This window comes from Helianthus annuus, chromosome 1 (genome assembly GCF_002127325.2).
Source record: "Helianthus annuus cultivar XRQ/B chromosome 1, HanXRQr2.0-SUNRISE, whole genome shotgun sequence".
In the NCBI taxonomy this organism is placed as follows: Eukaryota; Viridiplantae; Streptophyta; class Magnoliopsida; order Asterales; family Asteraceae; genus Helianthus; species Helianthus annuus.
This window is the reverse complement of record NC_035433.2, coordinates 91,819,560-91,846,169: the sequence shown is the minus strand read 5'-3', so window position 1 is coordinate 91,846,169 and position 26,610 is coordinate 91,819,560. Positions and strand designations below refer to the sequence as shown.

Here is a 26,610-nt window from a genome sequence, read left to right as displayed (position 1 = left end):
TGGTGCAGAGACTTGGTTTGCTTATCCCAAAAACCAGACTTCACCCGCTTGTCATTGATCTCAGCGGCGAGTAGGTAAGTCTCTTCAATCGTTGCTGGCTTGGCGGCATGAACAAAGTCGGCTACACAATCGGGCAGAGCTCGAATGTACTTCTTGATGGTTTGATCTGGGGTCTTGACCTGATCGGGACATATGATGCTAAGCTGCTTGAAGCGAGCAGTGAGAGCAGTGTTGTCTCCATCCTTCTGCTTGATGGTCCAAAACTCGTCCTACAGCTTTTGCCGTTCATGAGGAGGGCAGAATTCGTCGATCATAATTGCCTTCAACTCCTCCCATGTTAGCTCGTAAGCTGCATCATTTCCGCGCTTGTTTCGTTCGGCTGTCCACCAGTCCAGAGCACGGGACTGGAAGACGCCTGTAGCATTGAGAGTGCGGAGATTTTCAGGACATTCGCTCTGGCGCAGAGTGACTTCGACTGAGTCGAACCAGTGAAACATGGCGGTAGGGCCATCTTCTCCGGTGAACTCTTTGGGTCCGCATGCTTTGAACTGCTTGAAGCTGAAAGCAGCCTTGTTTGCATCTTTGGGAGCGTCTGTTCGCGATTCTTCAGACGACTTGCTGGCATTCTCATAAACGTTGCTCACAGCCTTTGCTACACTTTTGGCGATGATGGCGGCGAGACGCTTGTCTCTCTTCTCCTGACGAGTCAGGTGGTGTCGGGATCCAGACGACGACATGGTCTGCAACAGACATCGTCACAGGACTCAACACAACGAAATCGAATCTCACCTCACACGCCTAGACTACTAAAGCTTAGAAGCACGTCGAATCACACAATAAACACGTAGGCACATAACCACAGATACACGTAATCATAGAGCACAGAAGCACGTAGAGCACATAGATCACGGAAACACACAAGCACGTAGAACACAGAAAACATATAAGCACATGACACATTCCTATTTAACCACAGAGGTGGTCAGAATACAGAAACCTATCGTTCAAAGCCCGCGTGTCGTTCGTATATATTGGTCGCGTATAGTATATCGAGCAGCATTGTATAGTCGTATAGTGTGTCGAATAGTATAGTATAGTATAACTGTATTTCGTAGCATGGTATCGTCTAGAATTATAGCAACTTGTTACCATTTTGAGATAGAAGAGCAATGTGAGTCGTGTGTGTTGATCGAGATGGCATCAAAATCGAATAATATCCAAAGTATAAACACATAAACAGATAAAACTCATATAAACACATAAAATCAACGAGTCAAAAACACCAAGAAAACGGGAATTGGATCGTCTGCGGCTACTAGACATCGACTACCCAAAGCAATTCGACTATTCGCAGTAGACTTGTCGTCACTTTTGACGTTCGGGATCGTGCTTCTGCCTCGATTCTTGGGCATTCCACACGCATTCCCTAGGTCATACTTGTGATTTCAGGTCGTTGGAGTCCGTCGAATGCCTTGGTGAGATGAAATAATATTCGGAACAATTTGCCAAGGTTAGGGTTTCACCCCTGGCTTAGCAATTTCTTCCCTGTTTTAAGAAAATCTAGGGAGAATTTTCATCAAAATAGGGATTTCACTCCTGATTTGGTATAATTCTCCTCGTATGTTATTGAAAAAATCAGGATGAGCATGAGTAAATGGATAAAATCATCATAAGTCAAGCAATTCGGTCGGGATTTTGCGGTCTTCACACCTATTCCTGACTGTATCGCTTGGCCTTAAACTGGAAATTCGGGTGCAGTGATAGCGAAGAATTGCAGAATAGAGCACATAAGCTTGGTCTGTTGGTTCCTAACTATAGTCTAGGTCTCTAAGACAGCGACCCGGACTAGGTCGTGTCTAGCCTAATTCCCTATAGTTATGGCTCTGATACCAATCTGTCACACCCCAACCAATGGCGGAATCATCGGGGCATGGCACTGAGCGAAACAGATTGTTCAGAAGTTTCCATAACAACTATCTATATAATCCAGTTAAAGATACGTCCCATACCGTATCCCGAATAAACAATTACATTATTACAGATAACATCCAAACAAGTAGTTCTGTTCCGACAACTCAGATTTAAGTTAATACAAAACATAAATATTGTTCAAATGCTCCTAAAGACCCAGCCTGACAAGATCTAAAGACAACTATGCCCTAGTTGCTTGTTCCTGATAGACAACTATTTGTTGGGGGCCTCTAAAGCTTTATTCTAGCTTCACTTCCCTAGCAAGCAAATATCTTAAACACCTGTCACATACGTTAAAATAAAGTCAATACATAAAATGTAAAGGTGAGCATACAAGTTTGATAATAGCATATAAAGTTCGAATAGTTTACGCATAACCAGCACGTACACAGAGGGAAATGATGCATGTTAATTATCGACATGGACCTATCGATACCAACGACTGCGGGTTGACTGTCCGAGACAGTTCGCAATACATGATTACCACCGTAATCCATGCAAGTAATTGTCCTTAACAACCCCCGTGTGAACGGGCGCTGAGTCCAAACTATAATACTACGTTGCTAAGGCAGGTAGACAGCATTCCACGTGTAAACATAATAACAAGCATACATTTAGTCACGTAATACATGCAATCGGTTAGCGTTCAAATAGTTTGAATAGTGTGTTCGATTGTGATTTTGATAAGTAACGTATGTAACACCCAAAAGTGCTAAAGCAAAAGGGTTCGAGTATACTCACAGTGATTAATTATGGATTGAAGGGAGCGATGAGAGTAGGGTTAGCCTGAATAGTTCGATAGTACAACAATGAGTAACGCGGAATTGTAAACAAGTGTGAATGGATCGAATAGCCTGGTCGATCGAACAACAGGTTCGATCGAACGGGCTGTTCGATCGGTCGGTAGGCTCGATCGGCTGGGCCATTCGAGTGGATTGTTTCTTCCTCTGATGTGTTTGTGTATGATGGTTTGAACTTTTGAAGTTTTCGTTGTAGTATTTGAGAACACTGAAGTGTCCTTACCTTTTAGGTCGATCGATCGAACGGTCTGTTCGATCGGCTGGCTTAACCGATCGGTTAGGAACCTCAGAAGTAGTTCTCAGTAGGATGTCACTCGATCGAACAGCCTGTTCGATCGGCTGGCATTCCATACTACGAACGAGTTGCAAAATCGATTAAGTGTTGAAGCATAGTATCTCATGATCCGAAGAGTAATGTTTACCAATCGAGTAGCATATTCGATCGAACATCACTTCTTCAATAGCATACTTCATGAAGTTTGAAAAGTGAAAGGTGTGGTACCATGTGCTAGCCGATCGGCTGGCCCGGCCGATCGGCTGGTATGTCCGATCGGCTGAGCTGTTTGTTCGAACAGCCTAGCCGTTCGGCCAGAAATTCTGACCTGGTCGGCCTTTCGTCTAACACTTGGCTGTTTGATTATTTGTCATGATTTTAAGGTATTTTGACAGCGAGTTAAACCGTAGAACGTGGGTTCTTACTTGCTTCACCGGTTCGGACAGGAATCACCCAAGTCCGGCCGGTGAACTGTTCGGAATGGTAGTTTGATGTTTAACCCGAAATCGGTGAACCTCGTAGATAGAATCCGAATCTTGAACCTCTTGACTGTTAGAATGATTAGTTAGTCAGTTCGAGCTTTGTTTCTATCGGTTTTAAGGTTTGAGTGTAAAAGAGTTGGAAGAAAGTTGGAAATCCTTCCATAAAAATGTTAAGATTCTTACAAATCTTAGTTTGTTTATGTGGGAATCGGTCAGATCTAAGCTATTCACGGTTGAATGAGGCCAAAGTATGATGTTCTTCAAGAACACCATGATGACATCACCCAAGAACACTTAGATCTTGGTGATTTCACGGTTAAAAATCAAGTTTTGAAAGATAGAAAGGTGTAGAATCGTGCAATGATCAAAAACGTACAAGAATTAGAGTGAAAACTTACCGGAGTTGAGAGAAATCTGAGAAAAGGTGAAGAACAAGGGCTGGTTCGGTCAGAGCTTTCCAAAAGTAGTAAGAGTGACAATGATAAGGCTATTTATAGGCTCCAAAAGAGGAAAGTGGTAGCCGATCGGCCAGGATCTCCGATCGGCTGGGCTGCTCGATCGAACAGCATGTTCGATCGGCTAGCCTGTTTGATCAGTGATTCCTGTTCGATCAGGAACCCCCTTTTTGAGTGTTTCGCGACGATTTTCGATATTTCGATTTCGATGGACGATGATATGAATACGATAGAGTTCCTAGTCAAACTACTATCAGTCCCAACTACTATATCTAACATACAATCATCTATAAGTCACGTTTCGATGTCGGTTTCGATTGAGTTTGATTGCTTTTCGAGATTCGATTCGAGTTTCGATTGATTCGATTGAATACCACGCAAAACATAAAGTAAACACGCACAAGTAACACATAAGGCACACACACATGTAAGTATCACCACACCAGTTTCGCATAGTTCGAGTCTCGAGTTCGATTGATGAGTCGATTAACTTGATCATTGATTGATTAACTTTATCACATTGTTACTTCCTACCATTCACAGTCGTAAATCGGTCGCATTGATTAAACATTCGATCATTTTATTTAGACAACACTTACTCCACATAATACAAAAAGTAAAAAGAAACGTTAACAATCAAAGAAGTCAAAGTTGACTTGGACTTTGACTTTGACATTCGAAAACACGGGGTGTTACAAGAACTCCCGGGACTCACTAAGTTAACTAGGGATAATTAACCTAGTTAATTATTTGTTTAAAAACAATAAAGAAGCATGGACTAGTAAGCCTTTTATAAACCGAATGATAGTTGAGGGACCAAAGTTGTTAAAATTGAAAAATGTAATATTAAAATAAAATAATTACACCAAACACACACTTAGGTGTGTGTCTGGTCGATTAAACACAGCATGAGCATGGTACTGTACCATAACCGAAAATAAGTTAACCTCACATTGGCAACACGGCATGAGCATGGTACTGTACCATAACCGAAAATATCGATCCCGAAAATACCCAAAATTGGGTACCGGTGTCGGTACCCAAAATGTTCGGTACACTGTGATACATTATCTGAAGGTAAAAATCGGTAAAATACCGATATCGAATCAAAAGTACCGATCTCAAAAAAGGCCAAAAAATGAATACCGAACTAGTATTATTTTATTAGTATCAAAATGCTAACCCTGCAAAAACAAAAAAAAAAAAAAAAAAAAAAAATCATAGACTCAACAAAGGAGTATATTTAAAGCATTTAAAAGCAGAGGGTGCAAGTATAACTTCTACCAGGTTGGAAATTACAAGCGCCCCAAGCGTCTGCCCCAATCTCATCATCAGATCACTCCTCCGTCGATCACCGCCATCACTACCGCCACCGCTGCCGGCCGCCTGCATCCACCACAGAACTTCACTCGCTACCTCTCGCTTCATCGGATAATTCGTCTGGTACGTCTTTTTTCTCACTCACTCGCTCACACAGATGTGTTAATTTTCACTTATAATCTGTCTATTTACCAGCCCTAGGTTATCTTACTATTCGATTTGACAATTAGTTGCCACAAATTATCAAGGATTCACAGTATTAGCGTCAAGATCACGAGTATAAATCTACTTTGTACTATTTCAGGTTTTGTGTGTTGTGAAATTGTATCAGTATGTTTGAATTGAAGGTTTGATTTCACGGAATACGTATAATATCTACGAATGGCGATCTATACGCGTCAGATTATTGTTTCAAAAAGTTAGGGTTTGTTTTGGACTTTTGGCGTTAAATTTGTTTAGGATTTGCGATTTTGTAGTTAGTTTTGATTATTTGCGAACGTAGTTTCTCAACAGATCTAATACCGTAGTGCTACTGAGTTTTGCCACATGTTAAGTCCAAGTTGAGTGACTTACACATGCGGTTTGTGAACCCGAAGTCATCTAACTTAATAACATATTGTCAATGATTTCGGAATTGAGCACCTGCGTGGATGCTGCAGCAGTGGCAGCATAAGTTTCTGAAAGATGATTGTATAAACCAATGTGCAAGAAAGATGTGTGTAATAATGAATCAAGATCCTAGCAAAATAGAAAACATCTTTATTAATGCTCTGTGTGCTTTTATATGTGTAATATTAGAAGTTGAAGTTAGAACTAGATTAGCTGATTGGCATAATCACAGTGTTATGAAATGGTCTATAAGTATTCATTTAATTGTATTTTTGGGGGTAGTGTATATTTAGACTTATTTTCTTTTGTCTTTCTATAATTTGCTGTAATCATGTATCCTTGCAAGTAGGTGTAACGGCATTTTCTCTTTTTTTAGGTTTTTGAATATGTATGATCCTCTTGGAAATCCTCCTGGAGGGGCAAGACCACCATCAAATACACCACAAACTCCTTTTGGGAATCCATTTTATGGTGCCAGCTCAGGACTAATCAAGGGTGGACTTGGTGCATATGGAGAAAAAATCTTAGGTTCAAGCTCTGAGTACGTGCAAAGTAATGTAAGTAACATTGCAATCAACAGTTTAATTATTTTTAGATCGGATCAGATCTCATTGATAAACTGATATTAATTCATGTGAAGTTTAAGGAAAAGAGAGACAGAGTGATCTCTAAAGCTATATAGGACGAACTTATCTTGAACAGTAGTACCCAGTGTTATGTTTTATACAGTTTCAGCGAGGGTTTTATAAGTACGATACAAAAAGAGGCTTTTAATATTGGGGAGTAGTTAGTACTCTAATCTTCTATGTGCTTGGTAGTCTTAACTGTGCAATCAACTTTGCACTGTGATATGATTATGTGATTTTCAATGTTTGATGTTTAGTTCACTGTTTCATTTGTTCACAGATTAGTCGATACTTCTCTGATCCACAATATTATTTTCAAGTCAACGACCATTACGTGAGAAACAAATTGAAAGTCGTTCTATTCCCTTTCCTGCACAGGGTAACTTTTGTTTATCATCATTTCGCTGGCCTTCATATAGTTCTTGGTTAATGCAAGAACTATAAATAAAGGACCGAGATCATTATGTTCTTTTTTTTTATCTGCAGGGTCATTGGACAAGAATTACTGAGCCCGTAGGGGGTAGGCTATCATATAAACCCCCTATCTATGATATTAATGCTCCAGATTTGTATATCCCATTGATGGCTTTCGGTACATATGTTGTTCTTGCTGGCTTCTCATTGGGACTTCAAGGGAAGTAAGTGTCACATCTACCTTAATATAAATCCTTGTCAATTACTATGAATTACATTGAGGCGAGGGGGATCATATATAGGGTGAGGTTCCGTTAGGAACTAGCATTTAGGTAGATAACCCGAGAACTAGTGTGAACACGAACAAAACTACCTAAAAAAGCTTAAAAGCACAAAAAAAAAAAATTCAATTTTTTTCCATTAAAATCGCTATATTTTATTAATATATTTTGATTTTTTTTTTATTAATAAAAAGTTGCAATTTTAATGGAAAAAAATTAAAAATAATAAATTTGTAGCATTTAGTTTTAGGGTTTAGCTTTAAGGTTTAGTTTTTAGCATTTACCTTGGGTGGGGGGTTTAGTTTTTTTAAGGTTTTTCGGGGATGGGTGGTTTAGTTTTTTATTTCTTGAGAGGGGGGGGGGGGGGGTCTATGGGCTAAATGAGCTGTGTTGGCTGAAAGCTTTTTATAAATGTTTTAGCTTTTTGTGAACAAGCAGTGTGTCAAGTATGATTTTACAAATATCATAATCTTTTAACAAAATGATGACAAGCATTGTGTTATTTCAATAATTAACCCAATGTTCGTATATAATGATTTTCATGCGTCTAAAATCAACTTGAGATGACTTGTGACTCGTTTGAGTTCTTACCCGTTTATTGTTTAGCTAATTATTTTATAGAGTTAAATGCTTGGTTGGTCCCTGTGGTTTTCAAAAATTTCACACTTGGTCCTAGTGGTTTACTAATTACACTCGTGGTCCCAAAACTTGTCAAAAATGCACTTGGTTGGTCCTTATCACTAACCCATGTTAATTTTCTCAGTTAAGTGGGTGTAAAAAGACTAAATTGCCCTTGAACTACAAAACAAAAACACTGATAAATATTAAAAAAAAAAAATTGGGTCCACCCCTCATCTTCTTCCTCCTTTCACCACCACCACCACAACCACCACCACCTCCACCTTCAACCCACCACCACCACTGTCACCTTCAACCCACCACCACCACTGTCATCTTCAACCCACCACCTCCATCGTCACCTTCAACCACCCTCCACCTTCAACCCACCACCACCACTGTCACCTTCAACCCACCACCTCCATCTTCACCTTCAACCACCCTCCACCTTCTCCGTCACCTTCAACCCACCGCAGCCACCTCCACCGTCATAAACCCTTTTGACCCACTGAAATCACTGGGATTACATGTCAGGTTTTGTGAATTCACAAGAACCTGCAAACACCCAATAAAAAACAGAGATACCCATATCTTTTCTACATAAACCATCACAGAAAACATGAAACTGAAGCAAAAAATTCACAACAAGATGAGAACTTTTTCACAAACCCGTGTGGATTTCAAGGTTTTCTAATGTGGGTCGATTGAACCTTGACTGAAATTGAAGCAGAAATTCACAACAAGCTGTGAACTTTTTCATCCTCAAGGGCATCATCCTCAACGATCCCACAACCGTCAAATTCCCCACCCGTACCACCTCTGACCGCCCAAACAACCTCAAAACCTCCCTCACACCACTCTCCCCACTCTCTTCAACACACACCACCAACCCTCACAACCCTCTCCAACTCCCTAACATACCTAGCCGGAAACAACGCCTGGGTTCGAGACATCAGAGATCAGAGATGGCTGGGTGACTGCGAACAGGGGTGTTTCTGGGTTCGAGATATCAGAGATGGCTGGGCAGTGATGAACAGTGGGGCAGTGCCGTTTGTGGGTGTTGGGTTCAACGTGGATCAGCGGCACACGGTGGGGTTTCGGGCTGTGACAGCCACAACCTGCTGTCCAGGTGGTTGAGGGTGGTGATGGTGATTGAGAGGTAGGACCGTAGGAGGAAGAAGACCAGTATTAATGCTGGTTTCCGGCGATGGTTGGAAGAAGACCATTGTTTTATTTCTTTTAATTGCTCAAGGGTAATATAGTTATTTCACACATAGCTAACTGAGAAGTTTAACAGTGGTTAGGTCAGGGGACCAACCGAGTGCATTTTTGACAAGTTTTAGGACCAGGAGTGTAATTAGTAAACCACTAGGACCAAATGTGAATTTTTTGAGAACCACAGGGACCAACCAAGCATTTAACTCTATTTTATATAACCCGTGATATGTTAAGCGAGGAAACATAATGTGGTGTGACTCGTCTATAAGTAAATGGGTTGAAACCGCCACCTGCACATGAAATCTTTGGTCAAGTAAATACCATGAATGTCAATAGTGTTTGAAATTTTGTCAATAAGTTTCCACTAAGAACAATAATTGTTTAAATTATGAGCACAATCTCTCTCTCCATAACAGTTATTGATTTGCAGGTTTACCCCAGAAGCACTGAACTGGCTCTTCATGAAGGGAATAGTGGGTTGGTTTTTACAGGTTTCACTTCTAAAAATGTCATTATTTTCATTGGGTGGTGCAGAAGCACCTCTGCTAGACATTGTAGCTTACGCTGGGTACGCCTTCACTGGATTGTGCCTTGCGGTCTTCGGTAGAATCATTTTGTCGTACTCTTACTACTTCTTAATGCCGTGGACTTGCCTATGCATGGGAATCTTTTTGGTGAAAACTATGAAACGCGTTCTTTTTTCGGAGGTTAGAAGTTTTGACTCCAGCAGGCACCATTACTTGCTGCTGTTTATCGCTTTAGCACAGTTTCCTCTCTTCATTTGGCTCGGAAATATCACCCTCAATTGGCTCTTTTAGAAAGTGTAGTAAAACTGTATTTGTTTCGGAATTTTCAGATATGTGATATTTTTTTTTTCTGCTTTGTTTTCAACTCATGAAGAATCTACCTTATTTATACCTCTTTTAGTGGACTACGTAAAAGAAAGTTCTTTCAAGAGTTGCATATTTGTGTTTGGTCATTTTTACATGCTATATGTGTTTTGAATACCAATACTGATTTGAATACGGACACCGGTATTGATAATGATATTTGGGCAATTTTGGTTGGGGTTCTTTTGGTGGTTTATTTATAACTAGGTTATATACCCGTGAGCCTCACGGGTTATGGTTCTGTTAAAAAATTATATTTACAAAAAAAAAAAAATTTATATGATTTCTTATAAGTGGATAACCATTCATGTTTGGCAAACATTACCAACAAAAAAAATGTACCATACAGTGCATTTATTTTGGGACAACCCGAAAAAGAAATTGTTACATATATTTTGAGACACTGGAAATTAATATATTAGGCTATCGGACCGAGCCCAAACCAATTTCTCTCTGCTGTAAGGCTGTCAACGTGGGTAACGCATTTAAAGCAACCCTCCACGCTAAAAAAATCACTTTCAAAAGAGATCAATTGTTCCAGCAGAAACCTAACCCACTACCGTATGCACCAAACCTCTGTAGCTTGTAATGATGGTTGCAAACAGTAAACTCGCCCGAGCCATCTAAATAGCACCTCCACCTATCTGGCCCTGACCCGATATCCAGTGCAGAAAGGGCAGAAGAAAGCCCGTTCAATTCCGACACTTTAGCCTCAAAAAATTATTTTCAATCCTTACCTTACCTGCTACTGAAACGCTTTTAACTTTCTCAATGGCACTTGGGCTTCTTTGATACCTGCATTATGCAAAGTTATGTAAACAATTTTAGCATTAATCTTGAATTTATAATTCATTTGTATTAGTTAACTAATTATACAACTTACACATAGGATGTAACTAATATGCAGAGAAAACAATCTGATCGAGAAATACATGGTAATGAGCGGGTCGGGTGGTTCCCTAAATAAAAAACAATATATAATCCCGTCATCATACGTTTTTAGCAAGTATAAAATTTGTGGTTTGATATATAACACTCACAATGGGTCCACTCTGAGCGCATAAGTAGAAGCCATTGTATTTAAGATGGCAAACTTTTGTTTGTTTACAGCCTCAGTTTTATCACTTGCACTACTCTCGGGTTCTTCGATTATGGGTGAATGTGAAAGCCCAGTTGGAGAAGGAAACTCATTTTCTTCAGGTGAATCCTGAAAATAAACAGAAAGAATGTTTAAGTGGCTTATATATGACCAACTACTGTCACTTTTAACTAAAAGTAACCAACATTACTGAATTAAAAGTTTAAGGTTTTAACTCAATCAACAGGTTAACCATCCAACCAATTAGAGATAAATTTAGCCACTTTTAAGGTTCTATTCATTCACACCATTTTCCTCGGGCCATAAATACGGTGTGTCCCGTCTTCATTTCTTGTCATTTGATGTAAGCAAGAAGTGTTAGAATGTAATCTAGACTTAGGTTATGTTTATTATGTATTTATTAGATAAAATGATCACAAGGCAGAAAACAAAAGTCAAATTTGATGAAAGTCAACAGCCGTTATTAAGTTTTCTTGATATCCAAAAAGAAGTAGAACTACATTTTTTAACTTCTAATTTTGTGGGTCGTATTTATAAGTCGACAAGAATTTATTTAGGCTGAACACTATAAAATCATCGATAATTTTGTTACTATAAACATTAATAAAATCTCATTACCAATTTCAAGCATTTGGGAGATCTTTCTTTATCTGATACATCAACAATCTCATCTGAAGGGCTGCATAGTTCACAAGAATCATCCAAGACTGCCATTTCTTCTCGGTTCGTTCTGCAAGATTTAAGCACTATTCAACTACAAAATCTAACGACCAAAACCAAGATTCACTAACAAAAAATCTCAACTTTCAAACAAATCATTCATACCCACAAAAAAACCATATCACCAAATGCAAAAAAAAAAAAAAAAAAAAAAAAAAAAAAAAAAAAAAAAAAAAACCCATCATAAAACACATAAAAAAAACACAAACAAAAACCCTAAAAAACAGTACCTTATTGAATGAGCTGAGGATTTCCGCCATTAAAGCGAAAACCAAGATCTTGTGATGCAAATATGAAATCTTTCACCTCTTCTCTTTCTTTCTGGCAATGTGGATTCCCCAAATATACATACAAGTCTAGAGAGAGAAAGAGAAGAGAGAGAGAGAGAGAGAGAGAGAGAGAGAAACCTTAGACGAAACAAACAAAGCTCATTTCTAGTAAAGATCAAAGGGAAAACAAAACAAATTAGAACAAATAGCTGGGTATCTTCTGCCTTTTAGTCGGGCACTTTACAAGATTAATATTATTAAAATAGAAGGTTAATTAATGGCACTCTGATCTACAAAATTGTTGAAATCTGGTGTGTAATTAATGAGGAAATTGAGGTACCCAGAAGAGGAATTTGAAGAGGGTTCTAGCCAGTCACTGCAATTGCGCGTGCAAATTGGTGTCTACCTTCAATTTGACTTTTGTAGTAGGTTTCTCGCACGAAATTTCTCATGATGCTCACTAATCCAAAACATAGAACCTTCCATATGCGAACTGAACTTGAAAACTGATATGTGTGAATCAAACTTCAGGGTTGAGTTGGGAGGGGAGCGGCTATTGATTTGGTTTCGAGAGAAAGAAGGAGAGAGAAGAGGGAAGAGAAAATTAAAAGAGCTTTTCGGTCGGAGAGAGAGACAAATGCAATTTGAAATTTGAATGCCCGCTCAAACATTTCAGCAGGTTCGAAACATTTAGTAATACATAAAAATTCAAAAATCTCATAAAATTACACCTAGGATAAGATGATGTGGACTGGCTAGAATTTTGACATATAGGATAGAAAAGTTTTGCTTTATTATAGTAGAGATTTATAACTACTTTAGTACAATATCAAGTTGTCTTGAGGGTTCTTGGGATTGAGTTTATTCTATTATCTGAGTGTCTTCTTATACTATTCTTAGCCATTCATACAAAATTTCCACCAGATAAGAAAGTCTGGGATACTTTATTCCACTAGCCACACATATCCGAGATTAACGACACGTACAAAATTAATCATCATCACTGTGACACATGCTTAAAAGACGTGTCAACTATTGCTGGTGAGCTCATGAATATACACAGATTACAAATCATATTATTTAGTCATGACTTGTATCCGCCCATGTCATCATAACCCAACGTCACCATGTGACTTACATAACCATCCAATTAATTATTAATGCCAACTACACCACGGGTGTAATACCGACAAATGCCGCCGTAGCGGCACATATAAGGGACCACAAATATCATGTGTATGTCATGCTCAGGTTATACATACATACGTACAACAGTTATGCCATATTATTGCAATTTAGGACAAGCATGTTCACATTTGGAAATAATTCATAAAACTCACATTTGCTTTAGATGTTTACTACAATCAGTCCGTACTTGGTTTCCTGATTCAGACAAGAACAATTTTAGGCACTAGTTAAATAGGGATTTGGACACTAACTAGTCATTACTCTGACGGCCTATAACCCTAAACTCTACTCTTAATATTAATATTGTATATACTTCTAATATTATAGTACATAACTAATAAGTATCATTATTCTTTTATAAAGTGTACGTACCTTTTCTTTGCAGAACAAGGTGAACAAAATATGATTTCATGTATATGTTTTAAGACTTTAAGGTCTATTTATAAAGGAAAAGTTGTTCACTTCAATCCTTCATACATTGGTTTAGTTGACTTCCTTGGTTGAAAAAAAATATTCATCATGAAGATATTAGTTGTGGCTCTCTCACAAAACACACACGTAACACTCATACATGCGCACACACATGGATCACACTCACACATAAACACTTTACGTATACACTACATACATACACATTTCATTGTTTTATTATTATTATTATTATTATTATTATTATTATTATTATTATTATTATTATTATTATTATTATTATTATTATTATTATTATTATTATTATTATTATTATTAACTAGAAAGGTGCCCGCCGCGTTGCAGGCGGTTACACAGTATTTTTTACATAAGTTCTTTTTTCCTACAGTCATATCTACAAATCACATATACAAAAATGGTGGCCCTAAATTTGATATATGAGCATTTAATCTCCGCTACTATAATAAGACACGTGTAAAGAGCATATGTATGTGTTTGTACTATTTATATTAGCGAATAAATACACAAAACCACCACATACCAAATTTTTAAACATTGTCAAATACAAATAAAAGAAAGAGTACAATGACATTTACGTCCCTGAGGAGAGGTTTGGCCAGTTTTGCAACTTTTGTCCAAAGGTTTGTTTTTCCACATCTGAATCCAAAATGTATCTTCACCTCTTCTTCCAACTCGCGGATGTGAGCCTACCTCGTGTTAAAATTTGAATTCAGTAAAACTTTAAATCTCAGTACATAACCATCTTTGTTGTGGAATATAAGTCATGTCTTCAGGATACGATGTCGTCACATTATGTACAGATATATATATAAAAAAAAAGTAGTTTGTCCATTGGGTATTGGCAATACCTGGATTGGGTTCGGGTCCGAGTATTGGCCAGAAAATCGATACCCTATGTACCCGGGTTCGGGTATTCTATACCCGGGTATTAGAATACCCTATTTTCGGGTTCGGGTACGGTTCAGGTATTTGAAAAACCTGATCCGGGTATTCAAAAAACCCGGTACCGTTGAAAAGAAACAGAAGATGTGCAGCCACTGTTGTGCGAGTTTGTAAGTTCGTTTTTTTTAGCTTTTTGTTATTTGACTTCATAATTGTATAGCCATATAGCCATTAAAACAGACCTGGAACACAGCCTGACACAACAACGGTCAAACCCGATCTGTACCCGGTAGCGGGTATAATCAAAACCTGGTCCGGATATTCGTTAAACCTGGGTATGGGTAATTCAAAAACCGGCTACGGGTATTTATTAAACCTGGGGTACAAAGCGGGTCTAAAAAAAACCCGGTTACGGGTTCGGGTTCGCAGTGGCTATACCGTAGTGGCATAACTGGTCCATACCCGCAGGGTAGGGTAGGGTCGGGGTCGGGTTGTCAAAACCAGGTTTTTATAATACCCGGGTCCGGGTATTTTTTCGGGGTTCGGGTTTTTTGTGCACCTCTACCTGGGGCTAGTAAAAATAAAGCGAGTGAAACGGGTTTACCTCAAGCAGGGCAGCAGTGCCGCTGTTGGGATCAACAGCTCCAAATGTCCAAGCATCCCGGTGATTACCTAAGATAACGAATCTAGATACAAGGTTTACACAACATTAAACCTATTTATGGTACACCAATCATGATTAATAAATGTACTTTAACCTTACAGTAGCAAAATTTGTTCATCATATTACTAATACATCCTCCAATCTCGTGAAAAATGTAACATTGTCATGGGTAAAAATAAAGTTGATAGTATTGGTTTGAATAAAAGTTATATAAATAATTAGTGTTTCCAATATGAAATTACAAGCTTACTAATATCTCAATCACTAATGGTGACTAAAAAAACGATACATGTTAGATACCTCTGTTAACAGAAAATTTAACCGACACACGAGTTACCTGTCAGGTTCTTCTGTTCCTTCAATTATTCCAATGACATTTTGTATTGTGCTTATGACTTGTTTTGCCTTCAAACATACAAAAATACCAATACACAAATATTTCACATGTGAACAATTAAACACTTGAAATTTGAACAATTATTATTGTCCAAACACATTTACCTTATAACTGAATTCTGCAACCCCTGGACCCCCCCGATCCTATAAACCGGAGCATCTTCATCCCCCTGCCATTCATCCTCAGCCACCACCCCACAAATCCACCTCAGAATCTCCTCACCGTCGGCACCGGAGATCGGCAACGACGGAATCAACGGGACGTCACCGGCCCGTTCCACCTCATCCTCAGACAACCTCTCACACCCTTCCATACTACTCGGCCAGCCCGGTGTTGTCGGGTCACCTGCCCCATTAAGCACCGACCCGACCTGAACACCACTCGGCGGCAACCACGTGTCATCCGGAAACCACTTCGTACCGCCCCCGCCCCCAACGTAATCCTTCCGATCGGAGTATATTAACACCCCCATCACACCCGCGTCATACGCGTTTTCAACTATATCTCTGCGGTATATTTTCCCATCTATGCAAGAAAGTGTTCTATGAGAGAAATTGTATATCCCATCTATGCAAGAAAGTCTTCTATGAGAGAAATTTTAACGTGCATTCAAACTCCTACATGTATTTATCGAGTGTTAATCTCTACCATGTACAGATATATATCAAAAAATGTAGTTTGTCCATTACAATTGCAATTAAATCTTGCAGTTTACAGTTCTATAATATTAAGTGAATTAGTTACAGACTGAATTGGATCATTATTCATTACTTAACAGATCAGATTATAATCAATTCAGATCAAATCACTAGTTATTGTCTAGCAAATAAGTCATGTACTACCATAATAATGTATAATTGAGCTTATGCAAATAGACACACCTGTGTTTTGTCTTTCGAAGCCATATTTACAACAACAGAAACCTGCATATAAACATTTCAAACCACAAGTCAATAGTCAATACCATATCTACAAGATTAACTAATACCAAAAGCAACACAAATCATATATGCTAATTACGCCTTTAAACCTGTTTAACCACCAGCAGCTCCCCTGAATCTAAATTCATCCCCATATAAACCCGTCCGAAAGCTCCGCACCAATTATTTCCCCTTTCCGCCATCGGATCTGCGATCCGGCCTCTTCTTTCCTCATCTTCCCCACCACTTTCGGAGGAGGTAGTGCCTGAACAGACGCCTTCGAGAAAATTTTCGATTTGCGAATGCTCGGACCAATCTTTTCGACAAATCCACCGAACGAACCACTTGCACCGTCGTCATTTCTGGCGCCGGCGGCTGAGGGTTTGAACACTAGAGATCGAACGAACGGATCCGTTGAAATCTTTCTCTCTCAAACGAATCCACATCTCTATCTCTCGTGTCTCTCTTCCTCTCTATCTCTCGTGTCTCTCTTCTAGTAATATAAAGCTTCCAAAAGAAGCTTTAGTGTACAATCAATACAAGGAAACGTACAGCTTATCTATGCATACAAAATAAATAAAGCAAAAATTACAAGTAGCTATTGCGCACAAATGTGTTGTAAATTAGAGGTATATATTATCTATGCATACAAAATAAATAAAGCAAAAATTACAAGTAGCTATTGCACAAGTGTGTTGTAAATTAGAGGTATATATAATTCAGTAGCTTCACTCATTTTTCTTTTATAACTTTTGAACTATAAAATTTTATAAGATTATGAATATACTTTTGGAATGAGCAAATTTAATTTTTCTCTACACTTTAACTTATGTTTCATTAAAAACGAAGTGAGGCCAAATATAACATTATTATAGAGATAAACGGTATCTTATAACATTAAATACTCATCTAGAGTTCATATTTCAAATAACAATCTTATTTGTTACTTACTCGCTTGATCATGTAAGTTTCATATATATTTTTATTTTATCACAAAACGGGGTGTTACAGTCATGATATATGGTCCTAGAAAAAGTCTATAAGAGACGCCTCACTTATTTGGGTTTCAGTGAGGCGTCTGTATGTAGATGTCCCGGATGGCTAAATTGGCTTTTCTTCTTGGTTAATGGCTAATATCATAATTTTCCTAAATTTTATTTGCCTAGAAATCAAAACTTTACTATATTTTTTGGCTTTAATAAAAGAATATTATTATTATTCTTAGAACTATTGATGTAAGATTAGGAGCAACGTTGCCAATAAAAAAAAATTAAAATATCAAGGAGCATGAATATCACGGGGATCAATAGATCACATAGTTATTTGAAGAAACACTGAACTAATTAGGGAACTAATCGGTTTGGTTTATGTTCTTTCATGATGGTTAATCTTTTTATGGATACTTGAGCTCCGACTTCATAATTCGATCCTGCAAAACAGAACACCGTTGCTCGTTAAGAGGGGAATGTGGGGGTTTCCCTCTTAACCAGGCTCCGGCGTGAGAATAAGCGACTGCTTTGGGAGTAATTAAGTGCTAAGAGTGAAGAGTAGAGGGAATAGAATGTTTAACCTGTGGAATGAGGTCTCTATTTATAGCCGGAGAGGTGTAAGAGGTTATGGGCTGATGGGCCTTGGGCCGGAAACGGACAACATAACGGATATGCTCTTTGTCTCGCTGGCGTCGACTGCTTAGTGGCTTCTAGACGTTCCTCGGTGCTGGCGCACCTTGATTGGAGCCACATGTCATTGTTGTCGGCCTTGTTGTCCTTCTGCCATCAGCAGACAAGTGGAGATCGTGGGACAGTTGTCTCCGTCCTCTGATTGGTGCCACGTAGGCGTCCTTGTGTACTTCTCGTCAGACGATCGTGGCGCACGATTGACCAGAGCCTGCTGGACGCTCATTGGCTCCTTTTACTGCCACTTGTACCTTGTGTACCACTGTAGGTAGGCTTGCGCTTCACTACTGTGTGGTTCTAGTTGGGCAGCAAACTAACCCGCGCGGGTTTAGTATGCTCATTTGTTCCCTTATTTTATGCTAAGTGCTGATATCTGAGCCTCTTGTGGGCTGTGCCTCGCGCGGGATAGATCAGAACGTGATGTAGGCCGCGCGAGGATCTTATTAACAAGTTTACTGAAATAAGGAGTATGGTCTCACGCGCAACCTGAGCGGAGGTTTGCGCGGCTTTTTGGGACCATACCCCTTCAAGTCCCCCCAGTCCAGTGCTGCACCATGCGCAACGCAAGTGGTTGGAGCTCTGGACTTAATAGAAATAAGAGAAATAAAAGTGAAGGGGAAGTGTGCTTTTGATCTTGGTTGGTGTGGCGCATGTGGAAATTGTTGTTTACAATTGCGCAGCTACCAAGGTAGGTCTTGAGGGATTTATTGTTTGTCCGATCAAGCGCGCAAGGTTGTTAAAGGCAACGTTAGCTTGCGCGGCTCATGTAACTGTTGCCTAAAGTTACTTGTAATTTTTATGGCGGGAAACTTCGAAATTTGAACTCTGACAAGTTGGTGGGATAAGTCGTTGAGTGCGACGTTTGAGTTGACCCCTGGCACGGATGTCATCATGCCGACTGCGACGGTTGTACTTCGTGTCAGGAGAGTAACTGCCACTCCTGGTTTTCCGCTTGACGTGGCAACCTCTCATTGGTTAGCCTAGCGGCGAAAGCGGCACGTTTACCCATCGCATTAAATGCGATGGGTATATATCCGAAGAGATGTGAGAGGTTCTCACTTCTCTTCATTGATTTCCCATTCTCTCCTCTTCTACTTGAATCTTCAAAGTGTTCTTCACAGAACTTCAAGATTTTCTTCAAATCTTCAAGACTTCTTTAAATCTTCAAGTTTTTTCCAGAAATTTTCTTTCGATATAATGAGTGAGGAACATCAAGAGGCTGTTGCTGCTGAGGAGGGTCCTGTTCCCGTCCTCAAATGGGATCTTGGGCTCTTCGAACAGATTGTTCGGAGTTTCCGATTCCCACCGGAGTGGGATGCCCGGTATCCGGCTCAGGGCCAGACCGCAGCTGATGCACCACCGGGTTATATTACCCTATATGAAGATTTCTTTCTTCAGGGTAACTTTAGGTTACCGGCTACAAACTTCATGGGTAGTATACTACATCATTACAACTTCCATCTCTCTCAGATGAGCCCACCTGGGATGGTCAGAGTCCGTCACTTTGAGTTTCTATGCCAATCTCATGGCATCGAGCCAACGGTGGAGAAGTTACGAGCCTTCTACCAACTGCAAAGAACAATGGGTTTCTTTTCTTTTGCAAGTCGAGGTGCAGCGAAGAAAATTCTGCTAAACCCTCCTAAGAGTTTCCATGACTGGAAACCCAAATTTTTCTTCATCCGTGAGGAAGTGTTGCCGATTGCCATGCCGTTCAGGGATTGGACTGAAGCGATACCGAAGGAAGACCTTCCGATCCCTAAGAATGCTCGGTGGTATCAACAGTTGAACCCAACCCCAAATCGGGTGTTTGGGGAAAACGTGTTAGTGGCAGCGAAGATGAGTGACCGGTGGTCACCCAACAGCAAGGAGGTTCCAGTGCTGAAGATCGGCGATCAAGGTCAGTTATCTCCTTTTTCTTTTTCCAAGTATTTTGCTTTAATTGTTACTTATTTGCATTCACGTGTAGAGGCGCAACTGTATCAAGCTGCCTTCGCCACGTTTGGTGGGTCTATGGGCGTGCGCCCATTGCGCGATGACGAGGAGAGCTGGTATGACCAGATCAAGGGCAATTTCATGTATTCGGTTGATGGTGCCTTTGCTTCGCCGCCAACCACGACTGAAGGTGCGCAATTTCCTAAACCTCATCCTTTGCGCTCTGTGACTTCTGCTGGGAAAGAGATTCTCTATCTTTCCAGCGAGGAGTCAGTAGGGTCTTCCAGCGGCGAGCTAAGTTCGTGGTCTAACATCTTTGCAGGTGTGTTGCGCGACCTGGGGATTGACCCAGAAGAGAAGAAGAAGAAACCCTTGAAGAAGAAGAAGACAAAGGTGGATTCTGAAGTGACCAGCAAGGGGACTGGCACTAGTCGCGCAACCACTGCTGCTGTTAAAGGTACTCTTCGCCTTCGACAAAGTGACTTAGACGATTATGTGATAATCAGTGACTCACTTGAAGGCTTATCGCGTACAGCTAAGGCAAAAACTGGGGCATGCGACTCAAAAAGCTCTGGGAGCGCGGGTTCTCGTAACCCTGGTGCTGGCGCGACCCCTTCTGTGCCTGAGGATGAGGAGGCTGAAGAAGAAGAAGCTACTGCCCAGTTGATTGGCAGGAAAAGGGGTAGAAGCGAGGCCACGGCTGGTGTGGCTTCCGCGTACACTGCTGCTATGATTCCCTTGGTTGGGAAAACGAGCAACCTGCGCTCGTTGTATAAGTTTTCTCCTGGTACGTTCTTGGCTTCTTTTCCCTTACTTTTATTTTCATTGCTTGACGTACTTGTAATATTTTCACAGAGATCAAGAAGAAGACCCCTGAGAAGGGTGTCAAATTTAGTGAGCCAGGGTCGAAGAGGCCGAAGATTACCATCAAGTCTTCTAATACTGCTGCTAAGGATGCTGCGAAGGCTGCTGAGGCGCAGCGAAAGGCGGAGGAAAATCAGAAGAGAGAAGAAGAAAGAAAAAAGAAAATTGAGGAGGATAAGAAGAGGAAGGATGAAGAAGAGAGAAGGAAGAAGGCGAAGGAGGAAAAGGCAGCCGAAGAGGCGAAGAAGAGGGCCTTGGAGAAGGAACTGGAGCAGAAGAAGGCTATGGAACAGCCTGTCAATGTTCAGGGGCCTGAAGTCGCCAAACCCACCCACCATGCGCATGCTGAGACCCATGATCGTTCGAAGATCATTACTTCTAAGGGGTCGGGTCGATATACCTCTAGTGGCGCGAGCTCTGGTGGAGCTGGGGGTTATAACCCAAATGTTATTGGGGCGAAGGACACTGTTGGCGACATATATTATAAGACTTATACTGAAGAAGAACGTGGTGATGCTCCTCACCAAGCTCCCTGGAGCTTGAAGCAAAAAGACACGTTTCAGGAATTCGGCCCTTGCCGCGAGTGGTTCTTGAACTCGTTTACTCCTGGAGAGATTAACCGGCAAAGGGCGAAGACCCATGAATTGTTGTATCGAACTTTCGTGCTTGGAGAAGCCAATGCGCGCGCCGCTAATCATCAGATAGTTCGAGAGTGGCGAACGATGGTTAGGGAGCGAGCAGACTGGGAGGGTTATCGCGAGCGCATGATAAAGCGCATTGCTGATTTTGACAAATCGAAAGCTGCTTTCGATGAGGAGAAGGCCAAATTCGATGCTGATAAGAAGGCCGAAGAATGGGGGCGCGAGGGCCTAAAAAATAAACTCCAAAATGCTGAACAGCAACTGGCCAAGGAGAAGGCTGAATTTAAGCGCATTTGTGAAAGGGATAACGACCGCGCCTACGCGGCTCGGCAGAAGATTGTTGACCTGGAAGCTAGGGTTGCTGAATTGACAGCGAAGGTGGAAGAGGCGCATGGTGAGAAGGCTGCCAAGCAGCAGATGGAGGTTAGTTTACTTATTTTCGCTTTTTCTTGCTATGTTTACAAAATGGCCTAAGTCTTTTTGTCGCTTCTCAGGTTGAGCTGTCTGAGGCAAAGGTGCAGTTGTCCGGCAAGGATAGAGATCTCCAGGCCAAGGACGTTGAGATTGCCGATCTCAAACGCCGCTTGAATGAGCAGATTGATAAATGCGAGTCCTTGGAGATCGACCTGGGGGCAGAGAAAGTCAAAGCTGCCACTGCTGAAGAGGCGTGTGCTGTTAGCACCGCCGCGCTTAATGTGGCTCAGACCAACTACTCAGAGGCCCAAGGCATCGTTGACACGCTTGTGTCTGAGGCTGAATGGATGCGCACTCGTGGAGTAGTGCTGGTAAGTTTGTGCTTGTGTTTTTGTATGCTTTTATTTTGCTAAGGGTTTTCCTTAATGTTCTGCTCTTGTTGAAGGTTGCCAACTCCATCCTTAATGCTGGCGAGCTAGATCGCGCCGTTGCTGCTCTCACGGATGCTGCGCGCGCGGTGGGTCATCGAGGGGGCTATCTGGAATGTGCCAGTCATGTTGAGCAGATGCTTGGTCAAGAATTTGATGTGAGCCATTGCTCGGTGACTGAACAGGCTGATGCCGCGCTTGCACATGCTGAAAATTCATATGACAACCTTACTTTGCCTGTTATGGATCTGGTTGTGGAAGCTTTGAAGAAAGACGACTGGTGTCAGCGTCTTAAAACAATTCTCGATCCACCGGTTACCGTTGAATTGTCTGATGAAGAGCCAGCTGGTGATGACGGTGGAGATGGTGATGATGATGGCAACGATGTTGATGGCGATGATGACGGCGATGATGCTGGTGATCGACATGATGAATTAGAGTAGGCTGTTGATAGGCGTTTTGTAATTTTCTTTTGTAATTTGACTGTGCAATGCTGCGCTGTTGCGCATGTTTACATTATATGAATTGTTTTTGTTTTTTCCGTTGCAATTATTGCATTGCTGTCAAAACTTAGGTTAAATTAGCTCGAATAAATGGAAGTGTCTTCAAGTAAAAGGGGACCGCCCGGTCTCGCGCTTTGTTCGCGGAGGACCTTGGAGGCGGTTCTTGTTTAACAAACTCTAAAATGCTGGAGTGTTTTCGCGCTAATCAAAAGTTTAGCATGCATTTGTAACGAAAAGACGTAATAGAAAACGTCATATGCTTTCATTAAGTTGGAAATGGGCGCTTAGGCCTTCATACACTAATTGCTAATGGCGTATAGCCGACGTAGGAAAGTAAAACGGGCGCAAGGCCGAAGTAGGTTACATATAACATTTGCGCAGTTGTTGCGCATTCCATGTTCGTGGTAAGATGTGGCCATCTAGGGTGCGTAACTTGTAGGCCCCTTTGCCCAGGACCTCGTGGATCAGATATGGGCCCTCCCATTTGGGTGCCAACTTTCCTGGACGTTCCGCATTTGACGCTTCATTGTCATGGAAGACGAATTCTCCTGGGGTGAAGGTACAAATGCGGACCCTTGTGTTGTAGTACCTTTCCAGTTGGGTCTTGTACTTGGCTTCTCTGATTCGCGCGATTTCGCGCATTTCTTCTAACAAGTCCAAGTCAAGGCGTCTCTCCGCTTCGTTGTTGATTGTGTTGACCGCTGTCATGCGCGGTAAGGGTAGACCAATCTCCGCCGGGATAACCGCCTCTGAGCCATAGACTAAGCTAAAAGGGGTCTCGCCGGTACTCGTTTTTGGCATGGTTCGATGAGCCCATAAGATGCTCGGGAGCTCATCAACCCAGCCTCGTCGCCTTGTGCCCAGTCTGGCCTTTATTCCCTCGACAATGCATTTGTTCACGCTTTCCACTTGTCCGTTGCCTTGGGGGTGCGCAACAGATGTGAAAGTGTGTTCAATTCTCATCTCCTTCATCCACTTCTGGAGATCTTCCGACGCAAAGTTTGTGCCATTGTCGGTTACAATCTTGAGCGGGAGGCCAAATCTGCATATGATGTGTTCCCAGATGAACTTGCGCACCATCATAGCTGTGGTCGATGCAAGAGCTTTGGCCTCCACCCACTTTGTGAAATAATCAACGGCCACTATGATGAATTTTACGGCGCCGGGAGCATCCGGGAAGGGTCCAACCATGTCAATTCCCCACTGCTGGAAGGGCCATGCAGTGGATACAGGGATAAGGTCGTTCTTGGGGCGCAGTGTTTTTGGAGAATGTCTCTGACAAGAGTCACATTTGCGGATCTCCTTGAGTGCGTCGACATGCATCCCTGGCCAGTAGTAACCGACGCTCATGATCTTCACGACAACCATCCGTGGTCCGGAATGAATGCCGCAGATCCCTTCGTGGATCTCCCTTATCAAGTAGTTCGCATCTTGGGAGTCCACACAGCGCAGTAGTGGTCCCAAGAAGGATTTTCGGTACAAAATACCGCCATTCATTTCATAGTGTAGGGCCTTGTTTTGAATCTTCCTTGCTTCCGCCTTGTTTTCAGGAAGTACCCCTTCTTGCAAGTACTGGATTATTGGGGTCATCCATGATGGTTGCCCCATTTCGACCGCGTTCACTTGTCGCAATAATACTGATGGATTCTTGAGTACTTCTATCCTTACATCTTTGGCAAGATGTTGGAAAGAAGTCGAAGCAAGCTTGCTCAAGGCATCAGCTGGTTTGTTTTCGGAGCGATTGATGTGTATAACCTTGTGAGATTTGAATTGTTGGAGCAATTCTTTTGCTTGCTCCAGATACAAAGCCATGACTTCTCCCTTCGCATCGTATATGCCATTGACTTGGCTGGCTATCAGGAGTGAGTCGACATGCGCTCGTAAACTTTTGGCTCCCATTTTGATGGCGAGGCGTAAGCCTGCCAAAAATGCTTCGTACTCCGCCTCGTTGTTGGTGTTTTTTAAGTCCAACTTTATGGCGTAAGTAAATTCGTGATTCTCCGGGCTTACTAGGCGCAATCCTGCTCCCGCGCCGTCTTCATTTGATGCCCCGTCGGTGTAAAGCATCCAAGTCTCATCAGTTGCATCTTTCTCGGGAGTCTCTATCAGCTCGCACTCTTTGATTTTATCGGCCGACACCTCTGTGATGAAGTCGGCTAGGACCTGACCCTTAATGGCTGGGCGTGGCCTGTACAAGATGTTATGGCCCCCCAGCTCAGTGGCCCATTTCGCCAACCTGCCTGATGTCTCAGGCTTTTGCAGTATAGTGCCGATGTGGAAGTTTGTAAGCACAGTTATCACGTGGCCTGTGAAGTATCGGCGCAGCCTTCGGGAGGCGTGTAGTAGCGCAAGAACCAGCTTTTCCATTGTGGAATATCTTGTCTCTGGGTCAGTGAGTACCCTGCTGACATAGTAGATCGGAGTTTGCACTCCGTTTCTGTCGACCAATAATACTGACCCTACTGCCTTATCCGAGGAGGACAAGTACAGTACGAGGGGCTCTTTTTCGAATGGTGCAGTCAGGGTAGGGAGTTCTATCAGACACGCTTTCATTTGTTGAAAAGCTGTTTCGGCCTCCGGGGTCCATTTGAACTCCTGTTTCTTCACACAATTGCGCAATGTGCTAATGAAGGGATACGACTTTGCGGCGTGATTGGAGAGAAAACGATTAAGCGCGGCCAGTCGGCCGGCCAGTCGTTGCATTTCTTTGATGTTTCGCGTGAGGGTATTCGCTCTATGGCTTGTACTTTCTCTGGATTCACCTTGAAACCGCCGTTTGTGACAATGAAGCCTAGAAACTTCCCTTCTTCCATGCCAAAAGAACACTTGGCTGGATTTAGCTTCATATTTACGTTGCGCAATGAGTTGAACGTTTTTTCGATGTCTTTCAACATTTGGTCCTCCTCGGGACTTTTAACCACTAGATCATCGATGTAAACCTCAATATGCTTTCCGATGTCTCCTGCGAAGGTCTTGTCCATCAGGCGTTGGTATGTTGCGCCTGCATTCTTTAGGCCGAACGGCATCTTTGTGTAGCAGAAGATTCCAAGATCAGTCCTGAAGGTTGTCTTGTCTTCATCTTCGAGTTTCATCTGAACTTGATGATACCCCTTGTAGCAATCCAAAAAACACTTCCATCTGTATGGCGCGAGAGAGTCTATTTTTTTTATCGATCTCAGGCAAGGAATAGCAATCCTTTGGGCACGCCTTGTTGAGATCGGTGTAATCTACGCACATGCGCCATCCGCCGTTTGACTTTTCAACCATCACTGGGTTCGCAACCCAACTCTGATATCTTACCTCTCGCAAGATCCCGGCTTTGAGCAGCTCACATACTTGCTCATTCATTGCTTTCGTCTTGTCTGCTCCTAGACTGCGCCTTCTTTGGACCTTTGGCTCGACAGAGGGGTACGTGTTTAAGCAATGCTCGGTGATGTTGCGCGGGACACCGGTCATGTCTGCCGGGGTCTAGGCAAATATATCCATGTTTCGAAACAACAATTGCTTTAAACGCGTTCGGATGTCTGACGAAATGGCGTGGCCAATTGTCACAGTCTGCTCTGGGTATTTGCGGTTTAAAACCCATTTCTCTGGCTCGGTCGTGG

At 41.7% G+C, this 26,610-nt stretch overlaps 3 protein-coding genes across 6 annotated transcripts; 1 reads left to right on the top strand and 2 right to left on the bottom strand.

Annotated features, from left to right (window-relative positions):
* The first annotated feature begins 5,251 nt into the window (after window positions 1–5,251).
* Window positions 5,252–10,031, top strand: LOC110876372 (protein YIF1B-A). Its single transcript, XM_022124547.1, has 5 exons — window positions 5,252–5,425; window positions 6,288–6,468; window positions 6,818–6,916; window positions 7,024–7,175; window positions 9,499–10,031. The coding sequence occupies exons 2-5, from the start codon at window positions 6,298–6,300 to the stop codon at window positions 9,884–9,886; spliced, it is 810 nt and encodes a 269-aa protein (XP_021980239.1). The 5' UTR covers window positions 5,252–5,425; window positions 6,288–6,297; the 3' UTR covers window positions 9,887–10,031.
* A 221-nt stretch (window positions 10,032–10,252) lies between these two features.
* On the bottom strand, window positions 10,253–12,674 carry LOC110876353. 4 transcript variants are annotated; one of them, XM_022124531.2, is made up of 6 exons: window positions 12,387–12,672; window positions 12,008–12,211; window positions 11,676–11,787; window positions 10,999–11,165; window positions 10,842–10,917; window positions 10,253–10,753 (listed from the first exon to the last, which is right to left on the bottom strand). In XM_022124531.2, the coding sequence occupies exons 3-6, from the start codon at window positions 11,769–11,771 to the stop codon at window positions 10,727–10,729; spliced, it is 366 nt and encodes a 121-aa protein (XP_021980223.1). In that variant the 5' UTR covers window positions 11,772–11,787; window positions 12,008–12,211; window positions 12,387–12,672; the 3' UTR covers window positions 10,253–10,726. The 4 variants fall into 4 exon arrangements, with proteins under 4 accessions (XP_021980223.1, XP_021980228.1, XP_035830894.1 ...); XM_022124536.2 differs by having other exon boundaries at window positions 12,008–12,133; XM_035975001.1 differs by lacking the exon at window positions 10,842–10,917 and having other exon boundaries at window positions 12,387–12,674.
* A 1,464-nt stretch (window positions 12,675–14,138) lies between these two features.
* On the bottom strand, window positions 14,139–16,750 carry LOC110930409 (probable glutamate carboxypeptidase LAMP1). Its single transcript, XM_035988443.1, has 7 exons — window positions 16,658–16,750; window positions 16,509–16,550; window positions 15,821–16,225; window positions 15,732–15,770; window positions 15,568–15,635; window positions 15,171–15,252; window positions 14,139–14,370 (listed from the first exon to the last, which is right to left on the bottom strand). The coding sequence occupies exons 1-7, from the start codon at window positions 16,748–16,750 to the stop codon at window positions 14,212–14,214; spliced, it is 888 nt and encodes a 295-aa protein (XP_035844336.1). The 3' UTR covers window positions 14,139–14,211.
* Window positions 16,751–26,610: the final 9,860 nt, after the last annotated feature.

What these genes read in the sequence shown, in the direction of transcription:
- LOC110876372 (XM_022124547.1), top strand. Translation starts at nt 6,298, where the DNA reads ATGTATGATCCTCTTGGAAATCCTCCTGGAGGGGCAAGACCACCATCA. An exon ending in TATTCCCTTTCCTGCACAGG is followed by an intron (nt 6,917 to 7,023) that starts GTAACTTTTGTT and finishes TTTTATCTGCAG; the next exon opens with GGTCATTGGACAAGAATTAC. An exon ending in TCATTGGGACTTCAAGGGAA is followed by an intron (nt 7,176 to 9,498) that starts GTAAGTGTCACA and finishes ATTGATTTGCAG; the next exon opens with GTTTACCCCAGAAGCACTGA.
- LOC110876353 (XM_035975001.1), bottom strand. Translation starts at nt 11,771, where the DNA reads ATGGCAGTCTTGGATGATTCTTGTGAACTATGCAGCCCTTCAGATGAG. An exon ending in CTCCCAAATGCTTGAAATTG is followed by an intron (nt 11,166 to 11,675) that starts GTAATGAGATTT and finishes GTTTATTTTCAG; the next exon opens with GATTCACCTGAAGAAAATGA. An exon ending in GCGCTCAGAGTGGACCCATT is followed by an intron (nt 10,754 to 10,998) that starts GTGAGTGTTATA and finishes TGCATAATGCAG; the next exon opens with GTATCAAAGAAGCCCAAGTG.
- LOC110930409 (XM_035988443.1), bottom strand. Translation starts at nt 16,750, where the DNA reads ATGGCGGAAAGGGGAAATAATTGGTGCGGAGCTTTCGGACGGGTTTAT. An exon ending in AGCTGCTGGTGGTTAAACAG is followed by an intron (nt 16,551 to 16,657) that starts GTTTAAAGGCGT and finishes GTTTATATGCAG; the next exon opens with GTTTCTGTTGTTGTAAATAT. An exon ending in CTTCGAAAGACAAAACACAG is followed by an intron (nt 16,226 to 16,508) that starts GTGTGTCTATTT and finishes AATGCACGTTAA; the next exon opens with AATTTCTCTCATAGAAGACT.